The sequence below is a fragment of the Salvelinus fontinalis genome, chromosome 30, assembly GCF_029448725.1.
Source record: "Salvelinus fontinalis isolate EN_2023a chromosome 30, ASM2944872v1, whole genome shotgun sequence".
NCBI classification, from domain to species: domain Eukaryota; kingdom Metazoa; phylum Chordata; class Actinopteri; order Salmoniformes; family Salmonidae; genus Salvelinus; species Salvelinus fontinalis.
The window spans coordinates 27,009,245-27,028,124 of record NC_074694.1 but is presented as its reverse complement, the minus strand read 5'-3'; the positions used below and the strand labels follow the sequence as shown (position 1 = coordinate 27,028,124).

The window sequence follows — 18,880 nt, the reverse complement described above, 5'->3', positions numbered from 1 at the left end:
TACATGTTCTAAGTTTATATTCTGATGCATGTCTAAGTGCTGAGTATGAGTAATTGAAATGTTAGGTCAGTTAAAGGGATAGTAAATAATGATCTTTGTATCTTGTGTTACATCAGATGAAGCTCCAGAGGCTGATGCAGAGAAGGGAGTACAGGAGGAGGGGGGAGCATCCAAGCCCAAAGACCCAGATCAAGATGGCCCTGCCCTGGCCTCAGACGCCAAGGAGCCCAACGGTGCAGGAGCTGGAGCTCTACAGGCCGGAGGGGTCGAGCATCACGTCCAGCCCCAGAATGAGGTCCTCCCTGTGGAGAAGAGTGCAGAAGAGCAGGTCGTCAAAGTGATTCTCCCCGTGATCCCCAAGGAAGTAGTCCAGGAAGTCCCTAAACAGGCGATTGTGGCAGGAGTAGCAGTGGTGGCAGGGGCACCGTTGGAGGACCCTAAGGAGAGGGAGCTGGGAGCTAGAGGGGTACCGCTGGGTCAGAAGGTGGCAGAGGGGGTGAAAGTAGAACCAGACCAGCCCAAACACAGAAAGGAGCAGCCACCACCTGCTAAAGCTGAGGACGGGCCAGGGAAAGGATCGGTAGAGGCAGTAGACAAGGACAAGGAGAGGATGGAGAAAGAGACACTGGAGGAGGACAGGATCAATAGAGAGGTGCAGGCGAGAGTGGAGAAGGAACGGTTAGAGAGGGAGAGGAGGGAGAAACTGGTGAGAGAGCAGGAGATGGAAAAAGACCAAGTAAAGAAGGAGAAAGAGAGGCTGGGAAAGGAGCGAGCAGAGATGGAGAAGGCGTATAAGGAGAAAGCAGAGCGAGAGAGGATCCAGTGGGAGAAGGAAAAGACTGAGAGAGAGGTGATGGAGAGCGCGAAGAGGGGAGGAAGAGGGGAGGAACAGGCTCTGGCTGTAGCTGGGCCAGGACCTGTCGAACCAGGAGTAGTAGGAGGAGAACTAGGGGCCGTGAAGAAGAGTGGACGGGACCTGAAGGAGAGGGCAGCCGTCCAGTCAGACTCCAGGGACTTTGTGGAAGCCCAGCCCCAGGTGATCCACGAGAAGGAGAAGGCCAGGGATCAAGGAGACATGGACCTGAGGAGGAGAAGGAGAGCCCTGGGGGTAAGAGGTGCTGGAGGGGCAGGGGAGTCCAGGGAGGGTGACCTGGAGCCCTTCTTGGACATGGGGGGGTCAGATCTCCATGCAGCCCTGGGGGGAGCACTGGTACACACACGCCAGATTAAACAGACCTCTGAGCTTGAGAGAGACGAGTAACTGGGACTGGGTAACGGCATACACGCACATGAATAGGGTATAACACACTCACGGACCGTTGGGTTGGACTGTGCGAATCCCTATATTTAAACAAACACACTCACATAGTGGGTCAGACTGTGCACACACACACACTGGGTCAGACTGCGCTAACCTTGTACACATATTCATACTAATCACAACGCATACACACACTCTTTCTCTCCCCCACACAGTCATGTACCGTGGATCACACTATATTGCCTTACCACCTGCCTTCACAATACCTGACCAGTACAGGAGGAGTGTGAGTGTGTGAGATGCATTGATGTGATAGGGAACATTCTGGCTACGTTTACACAGGCAACCCAATTCTGATCTTTTTCACAATTATTGGCAAAAGATCTGATCTGAATTGTGCTGCCTGTATGAATGCAGCCACTGTGTCTTCATGTGACCTTAGTCTGTGGGCTTCTATTACCAAATACTAGTGCTTTCTTTAGTGCTCCTTCCATGATTCCAGAAGATACAGGATAATAGTGATGATAAAGATATTGTAGCAATGATCACATATTATTCTATAATATGCTGTATAATGCTGCCATAAATCTAGTCTTTATTAAAAGTATATTTGTATGTAAATGTTAACTTATTTGTTGTTTTCTCTGGGGTGAGATTTGGACTAGAATGTATGTTAAGCTATGCAATACCACATAGTTTCCTTTTTTCCTGTGTTTGAGAGAGCAATGTTCCGTCTATCCAATGACTTGTATTTTAGTCATTTTAAATCCCTTGATACTTCTAAGTGATTTGGCGTTTTCATTTGGGCTCTGGAAAGATTACTTGCTGGTGTTTTTGTTAAGCCCAATGTATGTTGGTTATTGTGTGCTGTAAATAGCGTCTATATGTTCTCTGAACTGTAGCTAAATGTCCTCGCGCTGGCTTTTACATGTTCTTTGAACGCTTTCCCAAAATATTTAATTGGGGATCAATTGGTTAGCTTCAGTGCTTCTTCCAGATAATTTGACTCTTGATTTTGAAAACAAGAATGTAGTGCTGTCGAAATGTGTCATACACATTATCATACACATACAGTACAATTCCAATATGATTTTACATGTAAGTTCTGAATCCATAACTCTGTGATTCTACATTCCATGTTCTTGTGCCTTACATGTGCTACAGCAGTGTTTTTTGTGACTTAAAAGGAATATGGTTCTTTTGTTTTGTCATATCCTGTGTGTGAGGGCTCCACTGCTTTGTGCCTCTATCCCAACTTGGGGTGAAATGAATGGGTCGAAGTGAACATCTTTATGCCTGTATTGAGATGTAAATGTAGAATTTCCAGAACTCGAGTGCAATTAGTTGTCATCTCTCGCTCTCTATTCTTGTAGCATTTGAAACAGTGGCTTGGACTTCTACAATGGTGCCCTGTGATGTGGCTACCGTAAGAACAGTGAATGAAATGGACTTCATAGAGGGAGGACATCAACAGTGGCTTCATAACTGCTCATGACTTCTTTAGAGTTATTTAAGTCTGGGTCGACTCATATTTCTGAAAATGTCAAAATATGAAATGTTGGTTGTCAATGTGTGTTGTGTACATTAAAGAAAGAGACCCCATACACCAATTTGCATATTTCTACATTACATAAAGACACAGTCCTGCAAGTCTTCGGTGGTGGGTTACATGTTATTACATAGTCAAACGGTATGACCTTGACGCACTATTGAAGAGTAGTGGAAACACCATGCTAGCATTACCTCTGGGACCAACAACAGGTCAAACATATGCTTGTGGGACTAGTCAAGATATCGTTCAGCACCTGCCATCGCATTACTGATACAGTACTACATGATGTTCATGGAACAACGGGGACATTACACCCCAGGCAGTGGACCTAATCATTAGTGCAGACAAACGGATGCAAACCGAAAATGTTTTACAATGTAATTGAGAGTTTCTATTGAACAAATTCAGGTAGGTTCCTCCTCGTTTCCTTACGTTTAGTTCCTAGTGAATACACCCCTGTTTATGTTGACGATTAAAAACCTATGTCCAGCAGAGATGTGTTGGGCGGAATGGTCTACTTCACTATATGTCCAGCAGAATGCACTATATGTCCAGCAGAGATGTTGGGCGGAATGGTCTACTTCACTCCCTTCTTGGCCTGCAAGACAATAAGATGATCAAGTCAATTGAATTTATACATCAAAGACAGACAAAATGTAATACAAAATGATGGAACACCTGTAATATGCCACTCACTGCTGTAACAAAGCAAGTCTTCAGAGCATCAAACTCTTTACCACACAGGTCCTTTCTCAGCTCCTGTCTGCCTGTGGTAGTAGCTGTCACACACTTCCCATAAGCTGCAGCCTGAGGACATGATATTCAAAAGTCAGTATTTAGATCAAACTTATGTTGGAGGATAATACATTATTGTTCAAGGCAGTGTTTCCCCCCCTTTTTTTACGAGCTTCCCCCCCCCCCCCAAAAGCATCATCCAGGGCCACAAGCCAAATTCCTTGGTGGGCCGCCGCAGTTATACAATGGTAGGAGAAACACTGGAACAAGTTCTCACATTGGCAGAATGACAACTTAACTTGGCTTTATGCTTTAGGATATTGTATGGCAAACAGTGGCCATCTATACTGAGCTGAAATAAAGGATCACAGAAATGTTCCATATGCACAAAAAGCTTACTTCAATTTTTGACACAAATTCATTTACATCACGCTTAGTGAGCATTTCCCCTTTTCCAAGATAACCCATCCACTTGACAGGTGTGGCATATCAAGAAGCTGATTAAAGCAGCATTATTATTACACAGGTGCATCTTGTGCTGGGGACAAAAAGTCACTGCAGTTTTGTCACACAACACAATGACACAGATGTCTCATGTTTTGAGGGAGCGTGCAATTGCCACGCTGACTACAGAAATGTCCACCAGAGCTGTTGCTAGACGTTTATTTCTCTACCATAAGCCAACTCCAATGTCATTTTAGAGAATTTGGCAGTATGTCAACCGGCCCCACAATCGCAGACCACGTGTAATCACGCCAGCCCAGGATCTCCACATCCGGCTTCTTCAACTGCGGGATCGTCTGAGACCAGCGACATGGACAGCTGATGAAACTGAGGAGTATTTATGTCTGTAATAAAGGCCTTATGTGGGGAAAAACTAATTCTGATTGGCTGGACCTGGCTCCCCAGTGGGTGGGCCTATGCCCTCCCAGGCCCACCCATGGTTGCACCCCTGCCCAGTTATGTGAAATCCATAGATTAGGGCCTAATTTATTTATTTCAAATGACTGCTTTCTTTATATGAACTGTAACTCAGTAAAATCGTTGAAATGGTTGCATATTGCGTTTATATTTTTTTTCAGTATGAATTTGTTTGGTGGCTACGCACCTCACCAGAACACTGGGCAAACAGCTCTGGGAACCGTCTCATCCTCTCCCGACTACGAGTCCACACATTTGTCCCCGACATGATCAGTTGAGTGAGCAGCAGCAAAGATGGACACTTGTTCAATAGTCTTTGACAGTGTAAAAACAACGAACACAATCAATTGAATAACAATCTAATGCCTCAGCATTAGCTCTTGTACAATATTAGCGAAATATCATAGAAATAAAAGGCATTCGTAGGAAAATATCCACTCAAATCATTGGCTCGCACAGACCATGGACGGCACCATGTTGTTGACCCTGAATCAGGAAATGACACGCATGTAATTTACAAACGTGATTTGTTAATTTCCACGTCCATCTTCTTCTGTGGGGTTTATCGGCGATTGGCAACCAACGTTATGGTGCATTACCGCCACCTACTGTACTGGGTGTGGGTCGGAGACGGAGAAACTAAATCATACCTGCTAGCCCGTTTTAAAAAAAGAACAACATATTTGATACTGTATCTAATGACGTTCTACTCATTATACTCTTTAAAAGAATTTCCTGTATACCCTTCTCCCTCATACTGGACTCAGCGTCTCTCTTCCCGCTCATACTGCCCACACTGTAGCAGTACATGCTCCACTGTCTCTGTTTCCTGGCAATAATCACACTTTCCTGCTGGATGCTTTTCTATCACATTTATAGTCTTATTCAGCCGGCTGCTACATGAGCTAAAGGACTGCAGACTCATCAATACTGCACATGAATAAGAGCAAATACCTTCTCTGTCTGCCTTGACTTCCTCCACCCACTGCAAGGCCAACAATACGGCCATCAGCTCCACCATCTATACAGCCAGATGATCTGTAATACGTTTCCTGACTGCCACCCCACATTCTTGCACTACAAATGCTGACCCAGTATGTCTTTGGATGTCCTTGGTCCTTGGCTGCCTAACCATACGCTATACTGCCATAGTCTATTACATATTTGTTGCAGTGTCATGTACACGTTTAAAGTGGCGTTTAAATAACAAAACAAATTGACAATACAACTTTCATAATAGTTACATAACAATAAAAAGAGACTAGCCTGTTGGCCTTACTGGGTCGATAGGAACATTAGCCCGAGCTATTTAGGAGGGATTTCACACCTGGCACAAAGGATTGTCTAGTTGTGTTTTTCCTGCTGAGGGGTGCCCTAAACCTGCGCCCAGAGGGGAGTAGTTCAAAGTCCAGGTACAGGGAGTGACTTGGGTCTAAAATGATTTTGTGAGCCTTGCGGAGGGCCCTGACGTTAAAGATCTCATCCAGGCCTGTCTGTTTGACTCCAAGTACCTTGCTCGCTGTGGTGATAATCCTTCTCAGCATATTTCTCTGGCTGACAGTGGAATTGCCAAACCAATAAACACTACAAAAGTTAAAATACTCTCAATGAAAGATTTGTAAAACAGAGTCAGTATAGTACAATTAACATTAAAAGTGCTCAGCTTTTTGAGAAAGTACAGTCTCTGTTGACTCTGTTTGTGGATCAGGTCTGTACATTTACTCCACTGAAGCTTATTGTCCAAGAGGACACCCAGATATTTGCATTCCTCTACAATCTCTATGTTCTGACCTCTGATAGATGTTGCAGAGGTAAGTGTTGTATGCTTCCTGAAGTCTACGCTCATCTCTTTGGTCTTATTGGTATTGGGGACCAAGTGTGATTGGTCACACCACTCTGCAGTCATTTAGGACCGGGCCATGGTGTTCCTCGTTATCATGCAACAGGCTGATCAAGGCAGTGTCATCAGCGAACTTAACGAGGTGCCTGTCAGTATGGGAACTAGTACAACTATTAGTGTACAAGATGTACAGGAGTGGGGACAAAACACATCCCTGAGGAGAGCCTGTGTTGGTGTTGCGTATGTCCGACACGTGGGGACCTATTTTGACCCGCTGTGACCCTTGGCTCAGGAAGTCCAACAGCCACAAAACCAGCCCCCCATCTAAGGGGAAGTCCCGAATGAATCTGTGCCAGAATGTAAGTCTGAATTGTGTTGAAGGCAGAAGAAAAGTCAACAAACAAAACCCTGACATGGGATTTGGCACCCTCTAGATGTCTGTAGACCATGTTGAGGAGAGTAAGAATGGCATCATCAACTCCTCTGCTGGGCTTCACAATTTTCTCAAGGCATTTCATTACTAAGGATGTCAAGGCGAAAGGGCGGTAGTCATTCAGCACAGATGGATTAGATGTGAGTAGACCCTGTCTGAGTTCTCTACAGAGAACCTGAATCCTGACATTAATGCCCATCGCTCTACCTCATCAATTGCTTCCTGTACCTTCCTGACTATGTATGGCACATTTCTTCCCCTCTTCTGTAAGGCCCCTTCATCTACAAATAACGACATCCCAATATCTGTCCGTACCTGAGAGTGAACATCATTGATCATGATTGAGAACAACACAGGACTAATCAGGCTCCCATGCGGCGTACCGTTATCCACCAGGTAAGCTGCCTGATAGAGACTTCTCCACCCTCACCTTGATAGACCTTCAGAACAGGAAGTCCTTTATCCAGTTGTATGTTCGTCCTCCTACCCCCATAATATCAAGCTTGATTAGCAACCCCTCCTTCCACATCATACCATAAGCCTTCTCCACATCAAAAAAGACAATTACAACAGTGTCCTTGTTCACCAGTGCATTGCATGTCAATCAACAGGGAAAATGCATTATGTTATTCACATAACACAAAAGTATTGGGCCAATGATATTGTATGAGTCATTTTTTCCTAACTGAATATTGTATGTGTATGTATATTACTGTAAATATTGATCACATTCCAAGTGTATGACCATATATTTTAATACATTGAATGTTAATATTGTGAAACTATGTTATACATTTTTTACCTCCTGTTTCAGGAAGTGATGTCACTGAGTACTTCCACCCACACCTGGGATATGGATGCCTGATGAAGGCCTAAGGGTCGAAATGTTGTTGTAAATAAATATCACCTGGGAGCATGAGCAGCAGTGTGCTCGTTTTCCTTTCTGTTTTCCATTGTATGAGTACTACCCATTGTTGTTCGATTGGCTGCCTGTCATTACAGGCCCCGCCTCCCTTGTCTGTCCCTCAAGATGGCACCGGCTCAAATCGAGTCCTTAGGAAACTTTTCACAAGCATTTTGCTACACTTGTAATAACATCTGCAAACCATGTGTATGTGACCAATACAATTTGATTTGATTTGAAGAGAAGTGCAGCCTCCAGTCAAGATTGCAAAATGTACGAGATTTGATGTCAGACAAGTTACAGGGTGTGTTGAGCGGTCGTGTCCCGTCCTTTCAGGCTTTTAGGCTGAGGTAGGACTAGATACTGTAGTTTTAAATTGTGGAGTAAGGTTGTGGGTTTTTAATGAGTGTAGGGTTAGATGGTAGGGTATTGGTTGACTTATTTCCCTTTGTCCAAGGAAAGTATAAAGGAGTTTTACTCCAGTCTAGTTGGTGGCGGTAATGCAACATTTATTGGATGCCAACCGCCGTTAAACCTCATGAAGAAGAAGAACGGGATGGCAAAATCATAGCAATATTCAAGGAATGACTGGCTTTCTTTCAAAACGTGGGTGCTATTTACAAATATAAACACTTTGAAAAATAATATTTTGATATAATGTGTATATGTCACGTTTTGCGGGAACGGTAAATAGTTTTGTATATTCCATTACGCCCACTGTTTACTGTATCACTACAGCAGCCTAACTAACGATAGAATGCTAGCACATCATATGAGATCACACTCTCTGAACAGAAATCGTATGTAATCGTCAGACTAGACTTGAGTTTTACAGTCTATTGATATGATTTCTTCCCACACTGTACCCACTCTGTGTGTCCTGTTTGTGCTAAAGACAAAATGTATGCTTTGGCCTCCCGAGTGGTGCAGTGGTCTAAAGAACTGCATCGCAGTGCTTGAGGTGTCACTACAGACCTGGTGTTTGATCCCAGGTTGTGTCACAGCCAGCCGTAACCAGGAGACCCATGAGGCGGCGCACAATCGGTCCAGTGTTGTCCGGGTTAGGGGAGGGTTTGGCTGGCCGGGATTTCCTTGTCCCATTGCGCTCTAGCTACTCCTTGTGGCGGGCCGGGCGCCTGCAAGCTGACCTCGTCGCCAGCTGGACGGTGTTTCCTCTACTGTGTTCTGATATGAAAGATCATTTAGCAAGATTCACCTCTTTTCAATGTCAACCCAAAGACAGTACAGTTTGCATCCTTTACCCTCCTGGCCGTGTAGAAATCTCCCAGGAGTCCACTGGGTGTGGTCAGTTCCTGTTGGAGTACCTGTTGAAGAGGCTGGAGGTAGAATCCTGCCATGTCAAAATAAAGGTGAGCTCAGCTAGCCAGGTTAGCAGGCTTTCACCTGCATTAAGAAACCCCAAACACTGAATTTGACCATAGTTTGTTAACTGAGGCTGAAGAGGAATCATGTAGAAGAATGCAGCTAATCTTCACCATAAATAATATAATCTATTAATCTGTTCCTCCTGAGCCTCATCCCTCTTCCCTTTCCATCGTTTCTGTCCTTCCAGGTTCTGAAGATCTTCGTCCATCTCTGTGGCCACGGATCGCCTCACTTTCTGACAGAACTTAGACGGAACTCCACCTTCATCCAGCAGGCCTCAGGTGAGATGATGAACATGACGATGATGATATGACCACTAACACACCTCACTGTCTCCATTTCATCTTTCTATTTACGACAGTAGCATTTCAGAGAGCCATGAGTGTTCTACTGAATCTGTGTTTTTCCCTTCAGTTTACAGCGGTCCCCCTGATCCCATCCATGGCATTGCTCTGTATCAGAAAGTGAGGGCCACAGCACAGGTAAGCCAACAAAATTGACAGACAATGTCTAAGCCAATCACTATCCCTCTATGTATCTCACACACACAATGCTAATCCTGTCATTATCTGTCTCCATGTCACGTTCCTGACCTATTTATGTTAGTTTTTGTGTGTTAGTTGGTCAGGACGTGAGGTTGGGTGGGCATTCTATGTTATCTGTTTCTATGTTGGTTTTGGTTTGCCTGGTATGGCTCTTGATTAGAGGCAGGTGGTTTGCGTTTGCCTCTAATTAAGAGTCATATTTAGGTAGGGCATTCTCACTGTTTGTTTGTGGGTGATTGTCTCCTGTGTCTGTATGTATGTTCGTACCACATAGGACTGTAGCGGTTGTTTGTTTCGTTTCGTTTCGATGTCGTCTGTTTCCTGTACGTAAGTTTATGTTTAGTTATGTAAGTTTATGTTCAGGTTGCGTCAACGTCGTTTTGTTATTTTGTAAGCTTGTTAAAGTGTTTTGTTTCGTTTCGTGTTGCCATCATATTTTATAATAAAGATGGCTTATTTCCCTAAGCCTGCGTTTTGGTCTGAGGATCCTTCTCTCCTCACCTCTTCCGAGGATGAGGAGAGCACAAGCCGTTACAGAATCACCCACCACGCTAAGACCAAGCGGCAAAGGGAAACTAAACGGAGTAAGGGACAGGAGGAAAACAAGGATTTCTGGACATGGGAACAGATAATGAATGGAGAAGGTCCCTGGGCTAAGGCAGGAGAAAATCGCCGTTCTCAGGAAGAGAGGGAGGCAGCTAAAGCCCAGGAGCGGTGGTTTGAGGAGGCAGCAAGGAGACGTGGCTGGAAGCCCGAAAAGCCGTGGGAACAGGTGGAGGCACTGAGGAGAGCAGAGGCTACCGGGGAGAGGAACCGGAGCTATGAGGGAACGCGTCTGGCACGGAAGCCAAAAAAGCCCGTAAGTAATTCCCAAAAATTTCTTGGGGGGGGGCTAGGAGATAGTGGGCCAAGGGCAGGTAGGAGACCTGCGCCCACTTCCCAGGCTTACCGTGGAGAGCGGGAGTACGGGCAGGCGCCGTGTTACGCAGTAGAGCGCACGGTGTCTCCTGTACGAGTGCATAGCCCAGTGCGGGTTATTCCACCTCCCCGCACTGGGAGGGCTAGATTGGGTATTGAGCCAGGTGTCATAAGGCCGGCTCAACGCGTCTGGTCTCCAGTGCGTCTCCTCGGGCCGGCATACATGGCACCTGCCTTACGCATGGTTTCCCCGGTTCGCCTACATAGCCCGGTGCGGGTTATTCCACCTCCCCGCACTGGTCGGGCAACCGGGGGTATTCAACCAGGTAAGGTTGGGCAAGCTCAATGCTCAAGAGTGCCAGTACGCCTCCACGGTCCGGTATTTCCGGCACCACCTCCCCGCCCCAGCCTAGTACCTACAGTGTATACACTACGCACTAGGCTACCAGTGCGTATCCTGAGCCCTGTTCCTCCTCCACGCACTCTCCCTGTAGTGCGTGTATCTAGCCCGGTGCCTCCAGTTCCGGCCCCACGCACTAAGCTACCAGTGCGTCTCCAGAGCCCTGTACACACTGTATATTCTCCCCCTACTAATCCTGATGTGCTTGTCCTCAGCCCGGCGTCACCAGTGCCGGTACCACGCATCAGGGATAGAGTAGGCTTTGAGAATACAGTGTGCCCTGTCCCTGCTCCCCGCACTAGTAGGAACGTGCTGGTCATTAGCACGGTGCCTCCAGTTCCGGCACCACGCACCAGGTCTACAGTGTACCGTATCCGGCCAGAGCCATCCGTCTCCCCAGCGCCATCTGAGCCATCCGTCTCCCCAGCGCCATCTGAGCCATCCGTCTCCCCAGCGCCATCTGAGCCATCCGTCTCCCCAGCGCCATCTGAGCCATCCGTCTCCCCAGCGCCATCTGAGCCATCCGTCTGCCAGGAGCCTGCAAAGCCGCCCGTCTGCCATGAGCCTGCAAAGCCGCCCGTCTGCCATGAGCCTACAGAGCCGTCAGCCAGACAGGAGCCGCTAGAGCCGTCAGCCAGACAGGAGCCGCTAGAGCCGTCAGCCAGACAGGATCTGCCAGAGCCGCCAACCAGACAGGATCTGCCAGAGCCGCCAACCAGACAGGATCTGCCAGAGCCGCCAACCAGACAGGATCTGCCAGAGCCGCAAACCAGACAGGACCAGCCAGATCCGCCAGCGAGCCATGAGCAGCCAGAGCCGTCAGAGCGCCATGAGCAGCCAGAGCCATCAGAGCGCCATGAGCAGCCAGAGCCGTCAGAGCGCCATGAGCAGCCAGAGCCGTCAGAGCGCCATGAGCAGCCAGAGCCGTCAGAGCGCCATGAGCGTCGAGAGCCGTCAGAGCGCCATGAGCGTCGAGAGCCGTCAGAGCGCCATGAGCGTCGAGAGCCGTCAGAGCGCCATGAGCGTCGAGAGCCGTCAGCCTGCCATGAGCGTCGAGAGCCGTCAGCCTGCCATGAGCGTCGAGAGCCGTCAGCCTGCCATGAGCGTCGAGAGCCGTCAGCCTGCCATGAGCGTCGAGAGTCGTCAGTCAGCCATGAGCTGCCCTTCAGCCTGAAAAGGCTAGATACCCAGAACTGCCCATCAGTCCAGAGCTGTCTCTCTGTCCGGAGCTGCCTTTCAGTCCGGAGTTGCCCCTCTATCCTGATCTACCTCTCTATCTTTTTCTACCTCTATATTCTTATCTATCCCTCTGTCTTGGTTTATCTCTCTGTCCCGGTGTTGTCATTCTTAGATATGTTATTAAGAGGATTTTGTGGGGGAAGAAAGAGGGTGGACATTCTTGGAGGGAGGAGGCTAGGATGGATTATGGTGGGGTGGGAACCGCGCCCGGAGCCTGAGCCACCACCGTGGTTAGATGCCCACCCAGACCCTCCCCTAGACTTTGTGCTGGTGCGTCCGGAGTTCGCACCTTGTGGGGGGGGTACTGTCACGTTCCTGACCTATTTATGTTAGTTTTTGTGTGTTAGTTGGTCAGGACGTGAGGTTGGGTGGGCATTCTATGTTATCTGTTTCTATGTTGGTTTTGGTTTGCCTGGTATGGCTCTTGATTAGAGGCAGGTGGTTTGCGTTTGCCTCTAATTAAGAGTCATATTTAGGTAGGGCATTCTCACTGTTTGTTTGTGGGTGATTGTCTCCTGTGTCTGTATGTATGTTCGTACCACATAGGACTGTAGCGGTTGTTTGTTTCGTTTCGTTTCGATGTCGTCTGTTTCCTGTACGTAAGTTTATGTTTAGTTATGTAAGTTTATGTTCAGGTTGCGTCAACGTCGTTTTGTTATTTTGTAAGCTTGTTAAAGTGTTTTGTTTCGTTTCGTGTTGCCATCATATTTTATAATAAAGATGGCTTATTTCCCTAAGCCTGCGTTTTGGTCTGAGGATCCTTCTCTCCTCACCTCTTCCGAGGATGAGGAGAGCACAAGCCGTTACACTCCAGGACATAGTCAGGTTACTTTTCTCAGGCACAGCCTCTCCCCAGAGCAGCAAACTAGCCATGCCCAACATGGGTGAGTACATTATATTGTTGTTATTCCATGTTCTGCATGTCTACCTTACATTTACATGTTAGTCATTTAGCAGGTGCTCTTATCCAGCACTACTAACAATTAGTGCATTCATCTTAAGATAGCTAGGTGGGACAACCACATGTCTCAGTCATAGTAAGTAAGATTTTCCTCAATAAAGTAGCTATCAACAAGGTCAGAGTTAGTAAGGGGGAGCTGTGCGATTATTTAAGATAAAATCAAATGTTATTGGTCACATACACGTGTTCAACAGATGTTACTGCGGGTGTAGCGAAATCCTTGTGTTTCTAGCTCCGACAGTGTAGTAATATCTAACAATTTCCCAACATATACCCAATACACACAAATCTAAGACTATAAAAATATATGGATGAGCAATGTCAGAGCGGCATAGACTAAGATACAGTAGAATAGTATAGAATACAGTATATACATATGAGATGAGTAATGCAAGATATGTAAACATTATTAAAGTGACTAGTGTTCCATTTATTAAAGTGGCCAGTAATTTCAAGTCTATGTCACACCCTGATCTGTTTCACCTGTCCTTGTGCTTGTCTCCACCCCATCCAGATGTCACCCATCTTCCCCATTATCCCCTGGGTATTTATTCCTGTGTTTTCTGTCTGTCTGTGCCAGTTAGTCTTGTTTTGTCAAGTCAACCAGCGTGTTACTCCATGCGCCTGCCTTTTCCTTTTCTCTGTTTTTTGCTAGTCCTCCTGGTTTTGACCCTTGCCTGCCTTGACTCTGTACCCGCCTGCCTGACCATGCTGCCTGCCCTGACCTCGAGCCTGCCTGCCACTCTGTACCTCCTGGACTCTGACCATGTTATGATCTTTTGCCTGTCCACGACCATTCTCTTGACTGCCCCTTGGATACTAATAAACATCAGGAACTCGAACCATCTGCCTCCCGTGTCTGCATCTGGGTCTCACCCTATGCCCTTATAGTCTATGTATATAGGCAGCAGCCTCTAACTGCTAGTGATGGCTATTTAACAGGCTATTTAATAGCCTTGAGATAGAAGCTGTTTTTCAGTCTCTCTGTCCCGGCTTTGATGCACCTGTACTGACCTTGCCTTCTGGATGATAGTGTGGTGAACAGGCAGGGGCTCGGGTGGTTGTTGTCTTTGATGATTTTTTGGGCCTTCCTGTGACATCGGGTGCTGTAGGTGTCCTGGAGGGCAGGTAGTTTGCCCCCGGTGAAGCGTTGGGCAGACCGCATCACCCTCTGGAGAGCCCTGCAGTTGCCGTACCAAGTGGTGATACAGCCCGACAGGATGCTCTCAATTGTGCATCTGTAAAGGTTTGTGAGGGTTTTAGGTGCCAAGTCAAATTTCTTCAGAGGTTGAAGAGGCTCTGGTGCGCCTTCTTCTCTACACTGTCTGTGTGGGTGGACCATTTCAGTTTGTCAGTGATCTGTACGCAGAGGAACTTGATGCGTTCCACCTTCTCCACTGCGGTCCTGTCGATGTGGATAGAAGGGTGCTCCCCCTGCTGTTTCCTTAGGTCCACGATCATCTCCTTTCTTTTGTTGATGTTGAGTGCGAGGTTATTTTCCTGGCTCCCAGAGCCCTCACCTACTCCCTGTAGGCTGTCTCATCATTGTTGGTAATCAAGCCTACTACTGTTGTGTCATCTGCAAACTTGATAATTGAGTTGGAGGCGTGCTTGGCCACCCAGTCATGGGTGATCAGGGAGTACAGGAGGGGGCTGAGCACGCACCCTTGTGGGGCCCCAGTGCTGAGGATCAGTGGAGTGGAGGTGTTGTTTCCTACCTTCACCACCTGGGGGCGGCCCATCAAGAAGTCCAGGACTCAGTTGCACAGGGCGGGTTCAGACCCAGAGCCTCGAACTTAATGATGAGCTTGGAGGGTACTATGGTGTTGAATGCTGAGCTATAGTCAATGAACAGCATTCGTTCCGTAGGTTTTCCCCTTGTCCAGATGGGATAGGGCATTGTGCAGTGTGATGGCGATTGCATCGTCTGTGGATCTATTGGGGCGGTAAGCAAATTTAAGTGGGTCTAGGGTGTCAGGTAAGGTAGAGGTGATAGGATTCTTGACAAGACTCTCAAAGCACTTCATGATGACAGAAGTGTATTAGAGGACACAGGCTTCAGTGCGGGAAAGCGTCCAAAAGCTACTGCAGTTTGCCTTACCACTGACTGCTGGACATCAAGGGTAACCACTTCTTACATGTCGGTTACATGTCACTTCATTGAAGATTTATCGATGTCTAGCTGCCTTCTGGACTGCTTTGAGTTCAGCGACAGACACACCTAAGAGAACATGGCAGAGGAACTGTTGAGTGGTCAGAGAATGGCAAGTAGATGGAAAAGTGGTCTGTTGTGTTAGCGACAATGCAGCTAACATAACCAAAGCCATGAACATTTTTAAATGGACCCATCATCCATGTCTTGCCCACACAATCAACCTGATTGTAAGAGATGCTCTGAAGGTGATGAAGCCCCATGAAGCCCACAGGAGCACAGTAGGTGCTGAAAAACTAAAGTCTACACAACGCCAGATGGGGATGCCTGAACTGAGGCCTAAACAAGACTGCACTACAAGGTGGAATTCAACATTTTATATATTGAAGCGGTTTCTTGAGTAAAAGGGTGCCATCATCTCTATCCTGGCCATTGTCAATGCACCTGTTGATGCTCTATCCAAGAGGAATGGGAGGTGGTGGAGGAGGTGTGCAGAGTCCTGGAACCCTTTGAGCAGGTCACTGAGGAAATCAGTGGAGAGAGGTACAGTAAGCAGGTATTACTACATCATTATTTAATCCAGTATTATATATGTATATGAGCAGTAGATGAGAATGTAGTATCAGTAGACAAAACATGAACCTGAACTAATAAGTTACTGTTCTCTCTTTTCAGCTATGTGACAGCCTCAAAAATGATACTCCTGTGTAAGGGTGTGCAGCGAATCACAGCCAGCCGCCAGAGAGAAGCAAATGTAACCACGGGACATGTGACAAAGTTGATGGACACCCTATGTTCATCAATGGAAAGAAAGTTCCACAGAATGGAATATAATCACACTGCTATCAGAAACCACTACACTTGACCCCAGGTTTAAGAAGTTAGCCTTCAGTGATGTCAGAGCGATTAAGGCTCTTCAAAGAATAACCTCAGCAGCAGGGAGGGACAGCCCCAGCAGTCAGCTGGCTCAGGCACCAGGGCAACAGGAAGAAGAGGGATCAGATGGAGCAGAAGCACCAGCAGTAGTGCCACAAACGTCTGCTGTTTGGATGCTGTTTGACGAGAGAGCAACTGGGGATGTAGCACGAAGGAATCACTCAGCAGATGCCATAATGGAGGTCTGATCCTATTTGGAGGAGCCCCTCCTCCAAAGATCTGCAGATTCTTTGAGCTGGTGGAAGAACAAGGCCTCTGTCTACCCACTGCTTACTAAAGTCATGACAGGGAGACTGCATAGTGGCCACATCTGTTCCCTCTGAGAGGGTCTTCTCGAAAACGGGACAAATAATTACTGAGAGAAGAAACCGCATCAGCCCCTCGAAAGTGAGGCAGCTTGCATTTCTGAATGAAAATCTCTCATAAAAGCAAAATATGGTCAGCATTGTCGTGTGCTGCTGGTTATAACATGGCAATAAAGAAGAGAGAGAAAAGAGGGATCAGTTTAATGTTTTAAGTGGGATGCTGCAGTTTTGCACATTGTTATTTATTTTTCTTTAATATGGTGCAATATTCTATTATGCTGTTCAGATTGTATTCGTTTTGAATGGTTAGATATATATGCACTTTGTTAATATACATTAAAAAGTTATACTTTAAATGCAAATGTTTAATGGCATTATTTTTCATAACAAACCAATGCATTTTTAAATACATTGTGGTTCAGGTAGAGTATGATTTAATTTAATTATAATTGTTTTAACACCAATCATAGTCAAACTGTTTGACTTGAAAAAATACAAAACATATATTTTTTAAAGAGCCGTTTGGGAGGCAAAAGAGCCGGCTCTCCTTGGTGAGCTGAGCCGAACAAGCCGGCTCACTGAAAAGAGCCGGAATGCCCATCACTAGTGGGGACAGCAGACTGGGATAGGGAGAGATTGAATATGTCCATAAACACTCCAGCCAGCTGGTCTGCGCATGCTCTAAGGATGCGGCTAGGGATGCCGTCTGGGCCGGCAGCCTTGTGAGGGTTAACGCGCTTAAATGTCTTACTCACGTCGGCCATGGAGAAGTAGAGCCCATAGTCCTTGGTAGCGAGCCACATCAGTGGCACCGTGTTATCCTCAAAGCGGGCGAAGAAGGTGTTTAGCTTGTCCGGAAGAAAGATATCAGTGTCCACGACATGGCTGGTTTTCCTTTAGTAGTCCGTGATTGTCTGTAGACCCTGCCACATACGTCTTGTGTCTGAGCCGTTGAATTGCGACTCCACTTTGTCTCTATTGTCTCTCTACTGACGTTTTGCCTGTTTGCCTTGCGGAGGGAATAGCTACACTGTATTCTGCCATATTCCCAGTCACCTTGCCATGGTTAAATGCAGTGGTTCGTGCTTTCAGTTTTGCCCAAATAATATCCACGGTTTCTGGTTAGGGTAGGTTTTAATAGTCACAGTGGGTACAATATCTCCTTTACACTTCCTGATAAACTCAGTCACCATATCAGTATGTTTGTCGATATTATTCTTAGAAGCTACCCGGAACATATCCCAGTCCGCGTGATCAAAACAATCTTGAAGCGTGGATTCCGATTGGTCAGACCAGCATTGAATAGTCCTTAGCACGGGTACCTCCTGTTTGAATTTCTGCCTATAGGAAGTGAGGAGCAAAATGGAGTAGTGGTCAGATTTGCCGAAAGGAGGGTGGGCGAGGGCCTAGTAGGCATCCCGGAAGTTGGAGTAACAGTGGTTGAGTTTTAGCAGCGCAAGTACTACAGTCGATATGTTGATAGAACTTCGGCAGCCTTTTTCTCAAATTTGCTTTTTTTAAATTCCCAGCTACAATAAATTCAGCCTCAGGATATGTGGTTTCCAATTTGCAAAAAGTTCAGTGAAGTTCTTTGAGGGCCGTCCTGGTATGGTCTTGAGGGTGGATATAAACTCAGCAAAAAAAAGAAACGCCCTTTTTTCAGGACCCTGCCTTTCAAAGATAATTAGTAAAAATCCAAATAACTTTACAGATCTTCATTGTAAAAAGGTTAAACACTGTTTCCCATGCTTGTTCAATGAACCATAAACAATTAATGAACATGCACCTGTGGAACGGTCGTTAAGACACTAACAGCTTACAGAAGGTACACAATTAAGGTCACTGTTATGAAAACTTAGGACACTAAAGAGGCCTTTCTACTGACTCTGAAAAACATCAAAAGAAAGATGCCCAGGGTCCCTGCTCATCTGCGTGAACGTGCCTTAGGCATGCTGCAAGGAGGCAGGAGGACTGCAGATGTGGCCGGGGCAATGAATTGCAATGTCCGTCCTGTGAGACACCTAAGACAGCGCTACAGGGACAGCTGATCATCCTCGCAGTGGCAGACCATGTGGAACAACACCTGCACAGGATTGGTACATCCGAACAACACCTGCGGGATAGTTACAGAATGGCAACAACAACTGCCCGAGTTACACCAGGGACGCACAATCCCTCCATCAGTGCTCAGACTGTCCGCAATAGGCTGAGAATGGCTGGACTGAGGGCTTGTAGGAATGTTGTAAGGCAGGTCCTCACCAGACATCACCGGTAACAACATTGCCTATGGGCACAAACCCACCGTCACAGGACCAGACCGGACTGGCAAAAAGTGCTCTTCACTGATGAGTCGTGGTTTTGTCTCACCAGGGGTGATGGTCCGAGTTGCGTT

At 46.7% G+C, this 18,880-nt stretch overlaps 3 protein-coding genes across 7 annotated transcripts in view; 2 read left to right on the top strand and 1 right to left on the bottom strand.

The window, feature by feature from the left end:
- The window catches only part of LOC129828908 (putative sodium-coupled neutral amino acid transporter 10), a 34,080-nt gene extending 31,215 nt beyond the window's left edge, over positions 1 to 2,865 (top strand). For all 5 annotated transcript variants that reach the window (XM_055890208.1, XM_055890210.1, XM_055890209.1 and 2 more), the window contains one exon: positions 117 to 2,865. In XM_055890208.1, coding sequence (XP_055746183.1) covers positions 117 to 1,261 — 1,145 coding nt within the window. In that variant the 3' untranslated portion in view covers positions 1,262 to 2,865. The remainder of the gene's footprint in view (positions 1 to 116) is intronic.
- Positions 2,866 to 2,867: 2 nt separating this feature from the next.
- On the bottom strand, positions 2,868 to 5,015 carry ndufaf8 (NADH:ubiquinone oxidoreductase complex assembly factor 8). The gene is made up of 3 exons (XM_055890213.1): positions 4,657 to 5,015; positions 3,510 to 3,620; positions 2,868 to 3,411 (listed from the first exon to the last, which is right to left on the bottom strand). Exons 1-3 carry the CDS (start codon positions 4,735 to 4,737, stop codon positions 3,391 to 3,393), a joined length of 213 nt encoding a protein of 70 aa, XP_055746188.1. The 5' UTR covers positions 4,738 to 5,015; the 3' UTR covers positions 2,868 to 3,390.
- A 3,814-nt stretch (positions 5,016 to 8,829) lies between these two features.
- LOC129828907 (AP-4 complex accessory subunit tepsin-like) lies at positions 8,830 to 13,179 on the top strand. The gene is made up of 4 exons (XM_055890207.1): positions 8,830 to 9,016; positions 9,220 to 9,313; positions 9,447 to 9,514; positions 12,949 to 13,179. The coding sequence occupies exons 1-4, from the start codon at positions 8,837 to 8,839 to the stop codon at positions 13,078 to 13,080; spliced, it is 474 nt and encodes a 157-aa protein (XP_055746182.1). The 5' UTR covers positions 8,830 to 8,836; the 3' UTR covers positions 13,081 to 13,179.
- Positions 13,180 to 18,880: the final 5,701 nt, after the last annotated feature.

Bases quoted from the DNA above. Each gene is read 5' to 3' on its own strand.
- ndufaf8 (XM_055890213.1), bottom strand. From the start codon at position 4,737: ATGTCGGGGACAAATGTGTGGACTCGTAGTCGGGAGAGGATGAGACGG. The intron at 3,621-4,656 runs GTGCGTAGCCAC...TCATGTCCTCAG, and splicing joins TTGCCCAGTGTTCTGGTGAG to GCTGCAGCTTATGGGAAGTG. The intron at 3,412-3,509 runs GTGAGTGGCATA...ATTGTCTTGCAG, and splicing joins AGACTTGCTTTGTTACAGCA to GCCAAGAAGGGAGTGAAGTA.
- LOC129828907 (XM_055890207.1), top strand. From the start codon at position 8,837: ATGAAAGATCATTTAGCAAGATTCACCTCTTTTCAATGTCAACCCAAA. The intron at 9,017-9,219 runs GTGAGCTCAGCT...CTGTCCTTCCAG, and splicing joins CCTGCCATGTCAAAATAAAG to GTTCTGAAGATCTTCGTCCA. The intron at 9,515-12,948 runs GTAAGCCAACAA...GTTACACTCCAG, and splicing joins AAGTGAGGGCCACAGCACAG to GACATAGTCAGGTTACTTTT.